Below are 15,033 nucleotides of genomic sequence, written 5' to 3' on the forward strand. Positions count from 1 at the left end.
CTTTGCACTGTCTTACAATCCTCTGATCAGAAATAAATATATTATGATCTAATTTTGTTTTATTGGTAAATAGGAAATTATACTTAATAAAATTCTTCACCGATTTTGAAATGCTCCATGAACCCATGAATACTATCTCACTACTTTTGCTCTCTTTTTGTACTACTTATTTAATTTTTTAATATATAGATTTCTTATTGTAATTTATAGCATATTTTATATATGGTACTGTAATATTGCTGCAAAACAACAAATTCCACTACATATGTCAGTGATAATAAATCTGATTCTGATATGATCAACTCATTATCACTGAGGGTGTGGGCTTAATGTAAAAGATGTTCTTATTAATTAAACAGACAATAATATTTATTGCTTTATTTATACACCAATGATCCACAATAACACTTTACATCTGATGAGAATACAGAGTGAAATGGTTAAACAAAAGTCACTAGAAGTCCAGGTGCTTCTTGCCTCTGGCTGCATCACCACATCCTGAGCTCAGCAGTTTGGCTGATTCTGCCACATTCGGTTTGCTTGATCGGCTCACTGTGTCTGACAAGTCTGGAGGCAAATGCAGCCTCTGTTAAAGGAAGGGAAGGAAGAGGCAGACCATTTAGAATATATTATTTCTTTTCTTCCAAAAAAACCTCATAAATAAATAGAAATTACAGAGAAAAATCAACAAGTATTTCATTTATTTTGAGGAAAGATAATTTCGAACAACAAAATCAATGAGACTTTTTAACTAAAAAATAATTTGCAGTTCCACAGTAACACACAGAAAATGCTGGAGGAACTCAGCAGGTCAAGCAGTGTCTATGGAGAGAAATAACATTCGGTGTTTCAGACTGAGACCCTTCTTCAGGATTGGAAAGGAAAGGGGATGGAGCCAGTTCCACACTGCTTAGGATGTTCCAATGTTTACAATCACTGTAATTTTCAAATATGGTCATCATTTTAATGTAGAAAATGTATCAGCCAATTTGACACACATTAAGTTTACACAACATCATGACAGTCAGCTGGGGGGGGGGGGGGGGAGGCTGAGTCACAAGTACAGACAACATAGACTAGTACTGTAGTCCCTGGAATGTTGGAGATTGAGGGATGACCTGACAGCGGTGTATAAAATCATGAGGGGCAAAGATAGGGTGAAAGCACACATTAATTTTCTCAGAAAGGGGTTACTGAAGACAAAATGGGATAGTTTAAGATCAGAGATGGGAGATTTAGAAGGGATATCTGGGGATGTTTTATCATGTAAAGCGCATAGTTGAAATGAGCTGCCAGAAATAGTGGTTGGGGCAAGCGGATGTGTGACATTCAAAATTCAAAGTAAATTTTATTATCAAAATACATACGGTATTTGTCACTGTATACAACCCTGAGATTTGCTTTCTTGAAGGATATGCAGTGAAGCCAAAAAACACAATAGAATCAATGAAAGACTGCACCCAACAGGATGGACAAACAACCAAAGTGAAAAAGTCAATAAACTGTGCAAATACAAAAGAAAAAAATATAAAAAAGCAATAAATATTGAGAACATGAGATGAAGGGTCCTTGAAAGTGAGCCCATAGCTTGTGGGATCAATTCAGTGATGTAGCAAGTGAAGTTATTCCCTCTGGTTCAGGAGACCGATGCTTGAGGGATAATAACTGTTCCTGAACCTGTCGGTGAGGCTCCTGTACTTCCTTTCTGATGGCAGCAGCATGGAGGGGTGGTGGCGGTCTTTGATGATGGATGCTGCTTTCCTTCATCAGCAATCTGTGTAGATGTACTCAACCTTGGGGAGGGCTTTACCTGTGATGGACTGGACCATATCCACTACTTTTCATGGGATTTTCCATTCAAGAGCATTGGTGCTTCCCTACCAGGGTTTAGAAGCCATCAAGTTAAGTATAAGGATCGGAGAGGATCAGAGGGCTATGGGCTATACTAAAGGGATGGATAATAGAGACAGGAAAATTGTTTCTACTGGTAAGAGAGATTAGATGTAGAGGTCATTGCTTCAAAATTTGGGGAAACAGATTTAGGATGGAGATAAGGAAAAGCTGCTTTTCTCAAAGAGTAGTGAATCTGTGGAATTCTCTGCTCAGGATGCAGTTAATATTAAACATATTACATCATTAAATATATTTAAGACACAATTAAATAGGTTTTTGAGTAGCATGGGAATTAAGGGTTATAGGCAGGGAGGTGGTGCTGAGTCCATGTCCAGAACAGCCATGATATTTACTGAATGGCAAAGCAGGCACGATGGACCAGATGGGTGACCCCTACTTGTATTTCTTATGTCCTTATGTAAACATGAGCAGACGGGAACAGCTCTCTGGGCATCACAGTCAGCATGGATGAATTGGGCCGAATGGTCTGTTTCCATGCTGTATGACTTTATGACGCTATGTGTGACTCCCAGCAAACTACAGTTCTCTTCATATAATATTTGCATTTGTCCGAGAGCAGAAAGGACCATCCAACAATGTGACAGTCAGCTGAGGTCATACATTCAAGCTTCTGGAAGAGGATGTGGATTTGCAATCTAGTTTGAGTGGTGAATCTGCCGTCAACTGAGTCATAGAGACAGCTGCAGAATATTTTCTGCAATGAGTTTCCTTCGGCTTAGTATACACTAAATCAATCAATCGTGGTACCACAAACACTTTAAACCCAATTCCCAAAAACAAGCACAAGAACTTTATGCTTTGTAATACAATATGCAGCAAACCAAATTGCTTCATATTTATAAGACTCACGCAACTGAATCCCCTGTGCATCCCAGCAGAGTGGAGCAGCCAATAACTGAGTGGCAGGCAGTGGATTGAAGAGGAGGACACATAAGGCGGTAATACAAGTTGATGATAGCACCTACCACAATATAGCTTTCAATACACCATTTTCCTCTACACCACTGTTGACAAAGTTTTCAATAACACTTAATCCATTTCTGGACTTTTACTCTTATCTCCTCTCCTTCCACTAAAGGTAATGATAATTTTTGAAGATGAACTTTATTTGTCACCTGTACATCGAAATGCACAGTGAAATGCGTCCCTTGCATTGAGGTGTGCTAATGGCAGTCTGTGAGTGTCAACATGCTTCTGTCACCACCGCAGCATGCTCACAGCTTACTAACCCTAACCCGTACAGCATTAGAATGTGGGTGGAAATGGGAGCACCTGGAGGACGGTCACAGAGAGAACATATAAACTCCTTACAAACAGCAGTGAGAAATGATTCTCAATCTTATAGCTGATGCTATAAAGCGTTAAGCTAACCACTACGCCACCATGCCACAGTATGACCTATTGTAATCCATCATCCATCCCACATTCAAAGTATGTTATTTCTGCTCTATCCAGGCTAATGCCACCACCACTACCCCACACTACCTCTCTCAATGGAACTCCTCCATCTATGATTCCTCACAATGCATTCTGTGGACAGAGTGTTGTCTTCTCTACACTGGAGGAACTAAATGCAGTTTGGGTGGTGGCTTTTCATGAACTCCATTCAGCCTGCAAAAGTGATTGTCAGGTTCATCTCTTTGCTTGTGGACTCAAAGAAACCTGAAGAACACCACCTCATCTTATTACTCAGCAGGTATCATTAACATTTGTGCTATTAAAGCTCTCTTGGTCTCCACTTGATCAAATATACTCCTTACTCTCTCCACTAAACATTCCCTGCTTTATCCCTGTAACCTTTGACGCCCTTATTAATCAGGTATCTATCAACTTCCTCTTTAAATATACCCAATGACTTGGCCTCCACAGCCATCTATAGCAACGAATTCCATAATTTCAGATTTCAAACTCCGCAATATTTATTTACTTATTTGGAGATACAATGCAGAACAGACTGGTTCAGCCCAACAGGCCACATTGTCCAGCAACCGATCTATTTAACCCTAGCCCAATCATAGGAACATTTTCAATGACCAACCAGTATGTCTTTGAGGTGTTGGAGGAAACCAGATCACCCAGAGGAAGCCCATGCGATTCACAGGGAAAACATAGAAACTCTTCATAGATAGCACCGGAATTGAACCGTGAACTCTGAAGTACCCCAAGCTGTAAAGAGCGATGCGCTAACCACAATGCTACCAGCTCTGCTTTATTGTTGCATGAACATTAAATATTTTCAGTATTTTCACCTATGTTTAAGTTAATTATCTTTTCATAGTTATCAATACGTAAATTAATTGCTTTTGCACCCAGACGATGTGAAAAATATGCTACAACCTGGCTTCATGTGGTATCAAACAGGTATTCAAGATTGTTTAATGTCATTTCCAGTACACGAGTGTAAAGGAGAACAAAATAATTGTTACTCCGGATTCGATGCAGCACAAAAACCCACAATAACATAAAGAACACAATACTAAAAAAACATAAAAGTATAAATACGTATGATAGCTGATATACATAGATTGTACATCCATGTCTATATATAAGGTGACTGACAGAAAGGGATAAAGTAGTGGTGGTGGGGTGTGGAGGGTGGGTTAGTGGGTGCAGGTGCTGATCAGCCTTACTGCTTGGGGAAAGTAACTGTTTTTGAGCAATTCCACTTGAGTATAAAGTGTTTATCTATCACGTTCAAAGAAACCACACATCGAGACAAGCAGCCGTTATCTGTTTGTTGTTTGTTACTGGGCTTTTTCACTTTTGCAAGGTGTGCACTTTATAACTACTTTATAATTTCTGTCAAGAAACAAGTTTACTAACAACTGAATGGAATAATAAAAAGTATTACAAGCATTAAGAACGGTTTGTTGACCTGATCAGGTTTGAACCCTCTGGCACTAGTAGACAATTATGCCACAATACTCTCAATCTAAAGCCCGAACAGGTCTGTAATTAGTGGGTGAATCCAATGAATATACTTGATCTTTCTGAGCTTCCTCTAAGCAACACAAATGGAGGAATGCTAGTCCCTGAACATAGATTTTTATCTCAAGCTCAATAAAAGCAGAGCCACATCCTTATCGTCCAAATTCCAAGCATTTTCTGTTTACAAAAAACAGGAGGACAGCTACTTGACAAGTGGGTATCTTCAAGATCACTTGACCTCCAGCCTCTGGGCATAAGCCAAAATATATTACTTGACTTTCTTGGTGTGACAGGACTTCACACAGCACACACCTATCAATTACATCACCATGTCTCAATATCAGCTTATGGTTGTGACATAATACCCCCAATTTCTAATATGTAGTAAACCAAAGTCCAGTATTGCAGTTGGTCAGCATACTTGTTCAAATTACAGCATTCACTCTAGGAGCCTGTGGTCCGTACATGTCTTCTACATACACCTTCTGTTGCTGAAGATCAAAATAAAACAAGGTTCTCAACTTCCACCTGTACATGTGCAATAAAATACTTGAGATATGAGTATTGATCCTGGATCAACTGGTGAATCTGACTGGTGGCTTTTATACTTGGCCATAATAGGACGACATCTATTGAATGGAGGGGGAAGGAGAAATCAGACTAAGATATCCTGACTATGTAGTTGCTTATGACTAAATAATCAGCTTAAAATAAGAGGTTATGGTGGAAATCTGCAATCACAGACTAGATGACACAGCCCTAAAGGGTGTACAAAGATCTGGTTGAATAAGTACATTCCTTTTTTTTCAAGTGGTTGGTCATAAACTAGAGCAACAAAGTGCTGGAGGAACTCAGCAAGTCAGGTAGCATTAATAGAGGGGAATAAATAGTTGATGTTTTGAGCCAAGACTCATCATCAGGACTGGAAAGGGAGAGGGAAGAAACCAGAATAAGAAGGCGGGGGAATGCAAAGTGAGACCAGGTAAGGTAGGAAGGTGGATGGGTGGCAGACAGGGGGATGAAGTAAGAAGCTGGGAGGTGATAGGTGGAAAAGGTGAAGAGCTGAAGAAGAAGGAATCTGAGAGGAGAGGAGTACAGGGACCTTAGGAGAAAGGGAAGGAGGAGGGGCAACAGGGGGAGGTGATGGGCAGGTGAGGTGAAGAGGTAAGAAAATTGAAAAACAGAGAAGGGGAAGAGGGAAAATTTACAGAAAGTTAGAGTGATCAATATTCATGCCAACAGGTTGGAGGCTACCCAAAAGAACATGAGGTGTTGACCCTCCAGCCTGAGAATGGCCTCAGGAGGGCATTAACAATATGGAATCCTGAGATTCAGAATAAAAAAAATACAAAAGACAGAGGTTATGTTGAATCTATATAAAACATCAGTTTGGTGTCCTATACTGGATACCATATTCCTGGATGGATGCGTGGAGCCTGGAAAGGTGTGGAAAAGATTCACCGGATTGATTAAAGATAAAGGTTTAAAGACTAATTTAATTTGTCATTGAAACATACAGTGAAATGCATTGTTTGTGACAGTGTGCCAGGGCAGCACGCAAGTGCCACCGTGCTTCCAGCGCCAACATAGCATGCCCACCACTTACCAACCCTAACTTATATCTCTTTTGGAATGTGGAAGGTCATGGGGAAAACCTACAAACTCCTGACGGACAGCGGTGAGAATTGAACCCTGATATAGTATTAATGGTAAGACTCTTGGCAGTGTGAAGGACCAGAGGGATCTTGGGGTCCGAGTCCATAGGACTCTCAAGGCTGCTGCGCAGGTTGACTCCGTGGTTAAGAAAGCATTTGGTGCACTGGCCTTCATCAATTGTGGGATTAAGTTTAGGAGCCGAGAGGTAATGTTGCAGCTATATAGCACCCTGGTCAGACGTGACTTGGTGTACTGTGCTCAGTTCTGCTCATCTCACTACAGGAATAATGTGGAAACCATAGAAAGGGTGCAGAGGAGATTTACAAGAATGGTGCCTGGATTGGGGAGCATGCCTTATGAGAATAGGTTGAGTGAACTCGGCCTTTTCTCCTTGGAGCGACGGAGGATGAGAGGTGACCTGAAAGAGGTGTATAAGATGATGAGAGGCATTGATTGTGTGGATAGTCAGAGGCTTGTTCCCAGGGCTGAAATGACTAGCACGAGAGGGTACAGTTTTAAGGCGCTTGGAAGTAGGTACAAAGGAGATATTGGGGTAAGTTTTTTATGCAGAGTGGTGAGTGCGTGGAATGGGCTGCTGGTGATGGTGGTGGAGGCGGATACGATAGGGTCTTTTAAGAGACTCCTAAATAGGTATATGGAGCTCAGAAAAATAGAGGGCTAAGGGTATCCCTAGGTAATTTCTAAGGTAAGGACATGTTCAGCACAGCTTTGTGGGCTGAAGGGCCTGTATTGTGCTGTAGGTTTTCTATGTTTCTATCTTATAGCTGGTGCCGTAAAGCATATGCTAACCACCTTGCTACCGTGCTGCCCAGAGTCCATATTTTCAGCTGTGAGATGAGATTGGAAAAGAAGGAACCATTCTGTTTGTAGTAAAATCAATCATGACTGATTTAGATAGGGCTAATCCAAGTGAAGTTATTCATATTAGTGAATGCTTCAAGGGTTTAAAAGGGTTATTATGAGAGCAGTGAATTGAAGGTTCTGGGCTTGTACTCACTTGAACTTAGAAGAATGAGGGGTAGATCTCATTGAAACCTATCAAATGTTGAAAGGTCTGGATAGAGTGGATGTCAAACGGATATTTCCTATAGTAGTGTCTAGGACTCAGAATAGATGCACATCCATTTGGAGCAGAGATGAGGAGGAATTTCTTTAGCCAGAGGGTGGTGAATCTGTGAAATTCATTGCCACAAGTGGCTGAGAAGGCCAGGTCACTTGGTGCAGTTGAGGTGGAGGTTGATAGGTTCCTGATGAGTCTGGGCATGAAAGGTTATGGGGAGAAGGCAGGAGGATGGGATTGAGAGGGTTAATAAGTCAGCCATGATTCAAATGGCCTAAATCTACTCCTATGTCTTATGGTTAGGGGCACTGTTTCAGAACTGTGCCCGGAGGATATCAGAGATACTAGAAAGAGAGATCTTTTATGCATTGAGTCATGACAATGTCATAAGAGACTCTGCAGATGCTGACAACTTGAGCAACACACACAAAATGCTGGAGGAACTCAGCGGTCAGACAGCATCTATGGAGGAGAATAATCAGTAGATGTTTTGGGCTGAGACCCTTCATCAAGACTGAAAAGGAAAGGGGTAGAAGCCAGAATAAGAAGGTGGGAGGAGGTGAAGAAGTACACGCTGGCACATGATAGGTGAGACCAGGCAAGGTGAGGTGGAAGGTTCCTCTCATTCTCCCCCTTCTCCCATGGTCCACTCTCCTCTCCTATCAGATTCTTTCTTCTTCAATTCTTTACCTTTTCCACCTATCACCTACTAGCTTATACTCCTCCCCTCCCCCACCTTCTTATTCTGGCTTCTTCCCCTTGCTTTCCAATCCTGATGAAGGGTCTTGGCCTGAACTGTCAACTTTTCTTCTTCTTCATAGATCATAAATGCTGCCTGACATGAATTCCTCATGTGTGTGTTCTATCTAACTAATTCAACTGAATTTTTTGGTAGAGTAACAGATTGTGTCAATGAAGGTAGTTATATTGATATAGTCTAAAAAGGCTTTTATCAAGGTCCAAATTTAGAAACTGATCTGAAAGGTAAGATCCCATGGAATCTTGGGAAATTTGGTAAACTGATTCCCAAAACAGCCATCTGATAGGAGTCAGCAGATGATGTGGAGGGTTGTTTTAGCAACTGGAAGGCTGGGACCAATGGTATATTGCAGGGTTTAGTGCTGGGATCCTTATAATGTTACTCATTTGGACATGGGTGCAGGAGGCGTACTTGTATGTTCACAGATAAAATGAAATTTGGTGCTGTTGTTGACTGAGAAGAGTAGCCTTCACCTACAGAATGATATTGCTTCGTTGGTACAATGAGCAGGGTAATGGAAGACAGCATTTAATACTGAAAATATGACATGATGCATTTTAGATGGACCAGTAGGACTTAGAAACTGACAATGAATGATTAGATGCTAGTAGGTTTCCCTTGGGATCAATAAAGTATGTCTGTTTGTCTGGTAGTAAGGAACACAACCCATTCTGTCATGGGTAAAGCCTTCCCCACCGTTCAGCATATCTCACTTAGAACACTGTCGCAGGAAAGTGGCAGCAATCATCAAGAACCCTACGATCCAGGCCATGCCTCTTCTTGCTGTTGTCATGAGGAAGAAGGTAAAGGAGCCTCAGGTCTCACACCGCCAGGTTCAGGAACAGATATTACGCCTCAATCATCAAGCTCGTAAACCAAAGGGGATAACTTCACTTGCCCCTACAACTTATGGACTCACTTCCAAGGACTCTTCATTATATGTTCTCAATATTTATTGCTTATTTATTATTATTACAGTTATTATTATCTTTTTGTATTTCTACAGTTTGTTGTCTTTTGCACGCTGGTTGTTTGTCATCTTTCACTTTTTTGGTGTGGTCTTTTATTGATTCTATTTTATTTCTTTGTACAGTGAATGCCCACAAGAAACTTACTCTCAGGGTTGTATATGGTGATATATAAAGTGCCTATAAAAAGTATTCAACCACCACCACTCCCCCTTGGAAATTTTCATCTTTTATTGTTTTACAACATTAAATCATTGTGGATTTAATTTGGCTTTTTTTGATACCGAACAACAGAAAAACTCCTTTGTGTCAAAATGAAAACAGATTTCTACAAAGTGATCTAAATTAATTACAAATATAAAACACAACATAATTGATTGCATAAGTATTCACCTCCTTCAAGTCAGTATTTAGTAGATGCGCCTTTGGCTGCAATTACAGCCTTGAGTCTGTGTGGGTAAGTCTCTATCAGCTTTGCATACCTGGACACTACAATTTTTCCCCACTCTTCTTTACAAGTTCTGTCAAATTGCATGGGGAACATAAGTGAAGAGCCTTTTTCAAATCCAGCCGTGAATTCTCAACTGGATTGAGGTCTGGACTCTGACTTGGCCACTCCAAGACATTAACTGTTTTAAAGCCATTCCTGTGTAGCTTTGGCTTTATGCTTGGGGTCATTGTCTTGCTGGAAAACAAACCTCTCAAGTCACAGTTCTCTTGCAGACTGCATTAGGTTTTCCTCCAGGATTCCCCTGTATTTTGCTGCATTCAGTTTACCCTCTACCTTCACAAGCCTTCCAGGGCCTGCTGCAGTGAAGCATCCCCTGAGCATGATGCAGCTACCACCATGCTTCACAGTAGGGATGGTGTGCTTTTGATGATGTGTGGTGTTTGGCTTATGCCAAACATAGTGTTTAGTCTGATGGCCTAAAAGCTCAATTTTGGTTTCATCAGGACCTGATTCCAGCTGACTTCAGAGTCTCCCACATGCCTTGGCAAACTCTGGCCGAGATTTCATGTGAGTTTATTTTCAACAGTGGTTTTCCATTTGCCACTCTCCCATAAAGCTGTGACTGGTGAAACACCCAGGCAACAGTTGTTGTGTGTGCAGTGTCTCCCATCTCAGCCACAGAAGCTTGCAACTCTTCCAGAGTTGTCAGAGGTCTCTTGGTGGCCTTTCTCACTAGTTCCCTTCTTGCACAGTCACTCAGTTTTTGCTCTAGGCACATTTATAGCTGTGCCATATTCTTTCCATTTCTTGATGATTGACTTAACTGTACTCCAAGGGATATTCAGTGACTTGGAAATTTTCCTGTATCCATCTTCTGATGTGCTTTTTTGCAGAGTTGCTAGGAGTGTTCTTTTGTCTTCATGGCGTAGGTTTTGCCAGAATACTGGCTCACCAGCATTGCACCTCCAGATTCAGGAGTATTTTTACTACAATCAATTGAAACATCTTGACTGCACACGGTGACCTCTATTTAACTAATTATGTGACTTCTAAAACCAATTGGCTGCACCAGTGATGATTTGGTATGAATATTTATGCAATCAATTATTTTGTGTGTTATATTTTTAATTAACTTAGATCACTTTGTAGAGATCTGTTTTCACTTTGACACAAAAGAGTCTTTTTCTGTTGATTGGTGTCAAAAAGCCAAATTAAATTCACTGTGATTCAATGTTGTGAAACAATAAAACATGAAAACTTCCAAGGGGCATAGGTGAATACCCTTTATTGGCACTGTATGTATATTTATAATAAATTTACTTGGAACTTTGATCTTGGTGAATATGTTCAAGGGTTTCTAAAGGTAGCAGCACAGGTAAATAACATGATTAAGAAGGCATATGGGATTTTTACCCTTTTAAATTGAGGCACAGAGTTTAAGAGGAAGGAGGTTACGTACAACTACATAAAACATTAGACCAAAGCTGGAGTACTGTGTGTAGTTCTACTTGCTACACTATATGAAAGATACATGATTGCAGTGAAGAGGTTGCAAAAGACATTCATCAGGCTCTTGCCTGGAATGGAGACAAATAAACTATGCCCTCTTACCTCTTTTCATCTATCACCTCCCCCGGGTCCCCTCCTCCTTCCCTTTCTTAAATGGTCCACTCTCCTCTTCTATCAGATTCCTTCCTCTCCAGCTGTTTATCTTTCCTACCCACCTGGCTTTACCCATTACATAAAACCTTTTTATTCCAGCACCTACCGCCTTCCTTTCCAGTCCTGAAGAAGCCTGAAACATTGACTGTTGGTTCATTTTCATAGGTGCTGCCTGACCTGCTGAGTTCCTCCGGCATTTTGAGTGTGTCACTCTGGATTTCCAGCATCTGCAGAATTTCTCATGTTTATGGGTAAACTGTTTTCCTCGGAGCAGAGATGACTGACAGGACTCCTCGTCACACGCACAAAATGCTGGAGGAATTCGGCAGGCTGGGCAGCATCAATGGAAAAAGGTACAGTCGGTGTTTCTGGCTGAGACCCTTCATCAGGACTGGAGAAAACAAGAGTGAACTCCCAGTGGCCACTCACTTTAATTCCACTTCCCATTCCAACATGCCTCCTCTATTGTTGCAATGAGGCCACACTTAGGCTGGAGGAGCAAAACCTTATATTGGTCTGGGTAGCCTCCAACCTGATGGCATGAACATCGATTTCTTGAACTTCTTGTAATGTCCCCCACCCCTCTTCACTATTCCCATTTTCTTCCCTCACGTTATTTTCTTACCTGTCCATCACCTTCCTCTGATGCTTCTCCCCTTTTTTCTTTCTTCCATGGCCTTCTGTCTTCTCCTGTCAGACTCCCCCTTCTTCAACCCTGCATCTCTTTCACCTATCAACTTACCACCTCTTTAATTTGCTCCTCTCCCCCTCCCGGCTTCACTACCATCTTGTGATTCTTTGCCCTTCCACCCACCTTCTTACTCTGACTCTACATCTTTTTTTCTCCAGTACTGATGAAGGGTCTCGGCTCAAAACTTCGACTGTATTCTTTTCCTTAAATGCTGCCTTGCTTGCTGAGTTCCTCCAGCATTTTGTGTGTTGCTTGGATTTCCAGCATCTGCAGACTTTCCCTTGTTTGTGACAGGTCTCCTTATTGAGATGAACATAACGATGAGGGACTGAAATAGGGTAAACACCGATAAAGTTTTCCCATTATCTGAGGTGTTGCTAAACAAATAGTAAAAGTTTAAGAGAAGGAGTAAAGGTTTAAAAGGGGATTTGAAGAAGAGTTTTTGTTACACCCAGAGTGTGGTTGAAATCTGGAGGGCAGGGTGTTGAAGGCACATTCGCTCACACACTTAGTGTCTAGATGAGCTCTCAAAATGCTAAAGTGTGTTGGGAAATAGGATAAAATAGGAAATATAGATAGGTTCTTGATGGACAAGTAGGCTGAAAAGCAATCTGATATTATAACACAGCTCATGTTTAGAATGTATGACCTGTGCCACATCACAGCCCCTTAGACGTCATACTGCCGGCTGTGTGATCCAGCCTATAGACCGTCTTCTGAGAAATCACCAAATTGTGCAAAAGACTATGTAAACCAGGTGACAAATCATAAAACCTTTATGATTTTGCTTGTGAAAAATGCTGATCTCCAGAAATTGCTTTAATTCCAGAACCTAATATGTAAAGGCGAGCAGCATCTTGGCTTATTTAGAAAATCAGTCAAGCGTAATACCTGAACTTGTAACCCTTCCACAACGTCAATATTCCCTGGCTTCAAGTTACATGTTAGTAATCACTAAAATAAAGCTGAAGTAGGATTGTTCCTAATACAATTCAAATTACAAGAGAATTAGGTGATGAATGATGTTAAGTAGCTTCAAAATTCAGTTTTAATTATTGTTCTGTACTATTTCTGGACATGTATTGTTCTGGGTAGATACCACTGTAAAGTTTGTAATATTAACAAGAACTTATTTCAAATAAGCATGCTGCTTTGATCCTGCTATCCAGATACACAACGTTGTACATATTTAATTATCAGTATAACTTTGCTTGTTATTAGCTCTCAACCATCAGGATAGTGAACCGGTGTGGATAACTTCACTCACCACAAGACAGAACTGATACCATAGCCACTTTCAAGGATTCTACAACTCACGTTCTCTTTCTTTCTTTCTTACTTATTATTTTTATGTCTTTTTTGTATTTGCAGTTTGCCTTCTTTTGCACATTGATTGTCAGTCTTTGTGTGTAGTTTTTCATTGATTCTGTTGTATTTGCTTGTTCTACAGTGAATGCCTGCAGGAAAATGAATCTCAGGGTTGTATATGGCGATATATATGTACTCTGATAATATCAAGCTAAATGACAAACTTAACATCAAACTAAATGACAAACAGCAACCCAACGATCCACACCCACAGTATTTAGGAGCCACACTAGATCAAAATCTCTCATACAAGATCCACCTTCAAAATGTTGCAAAGAAACTAAAATCCAGAATGGCCATGATCAGGAAGATAGCAGGAACAAAATGGGGTGCAAACCAGAGTGTCCTGTGAACCTTTAGCCTAGCAGTATGTTTCTCAGTCCCCGAATATTGTTTACCCACCTGGGAGAGAAGTGTTCACACAAACATCATCAATACACAGTTCCATACTTCTATGAGAATAATCTCAGGAGTCCTAAAATCCACACCTGTCTAATGGCCCCCAAAAATGTACAGAATAGCACCCCCGGAGATCCATAGAAGAGTAGCTTCAGCAAAATTCTACAAGCGTATCCAAAATATGCCCAACAACATTCCATTTGGTAAACTCATTAAAAATGCTCTTCCGACTTCCTGACACAAATCCCAAAAACCTTCCTACAACTTAAAATCGTGCCAATACTGGCATAACAACATGCTTCCCCCCATCCTGGCAGAGATCTGACTGACAACCCCACTCGCTCCTCCTGGGCTCTACTACAGCTACCGGAAAAAACTGGACAGCCACAAGTAGACTTAGAAGTTGACATGCCAAAACAGCACTAACTACACTGATGGGACGCCTGACAAACCCCAGCTTGCCCCTGTGGTGCCCCAACCCAGAACATCTTCCACCTGGTCCAAACATGCTCTCTCACCAAGACCCGAGATGGTTTTGTCACAGTCCATCGATACAGCCACAAGCTAGAGGAGTGGCTTGGCAAAAACCAATTAGAGGTGTGAAGAGAACACCTGCCATACGAAACAACAACAAAACTTTGATAATAAATTTACTTTAACTTTGAACAATGCCAGCTTTGACACAATTGGTAGTTTTGGCTTTATGCCAGAATGTTGACTTTTTACTCCTAAAGATTTGAACACAAAATTCCAGACAGGCATTTCAATACAGCACTCAGGCTTTGCAGTGCTGCTGAATGTGTTGCATTTTGAATGAGCCCTTAACCCAATGCCCCATCTGCCCCCCTGCCAATTGGCTAGATCTCCAATTTATTGCCCAATAATTACTGCTTGGTTAACTTTAAGAAAGTACTAGTGGGAGCTTGCTGGCCACCGACCTGTTCCTCCACAACACATTTTTAATAGTGACTGCACTGCAGAAGTACACTGGTGGCGCAGATGGCAAAATGTATCAGCAATCGGAAGATTGGAGTTCAACTCACGCTGCTGTCTGTAAGGAGTGAGTACGTTCTCTCCGTAACCGCATGGACTCCACATTTGAAATTGACAGATGGGCTAGAATTTCTAAGTTGTGGGCATGCTATGTTGGCGCTG

The 15,033-nt window shown here is 41.1% G+C and overlaps 1 protein-coding gene across 2 annotated transcripts in view; it reads right to left on the reverse strand.

Moving 5' to 3' along the window:
- Window positions 1-363: 363 nt before the first annotated feature.
- The window catches only part of elp4 (elongator acetyltransferase complex subunit 4), a 232,292-nt gene continuing 217,622 nt past the window's right edge, over window positions 364-15,033 (reverse strand). For both annotated transcript variants that reach the window (XM_073049847.1, XM_073049846.1), the window contains one exon: window positions 364-586. In XM_073049847.1, the coding sequence (XP_072905948.1) occupies window positions 489-586 (98 nt within the window). In that variant the 3' untranslated portion in view covers window positions 364-488. The remainder of the gene's footprint in view (window positions 587-15,033) is intronic.

Source organism: Hemitrygon akajei, chromosome 6, assembly GCF_048418815.1.
Source record: "Hemitrygon akajei chromosome 6, sHemAka1.3, whole genome shotgun sequence".
In the NCBI taxonomy this organism is placed as follows: domain Eukaryota; kingdom Metazoa; phylum Chordata; class Chondrichthyes; order Myliobatiformes; family Dasyatidae; genus Hemitrygon; species Hemitrygon akajei.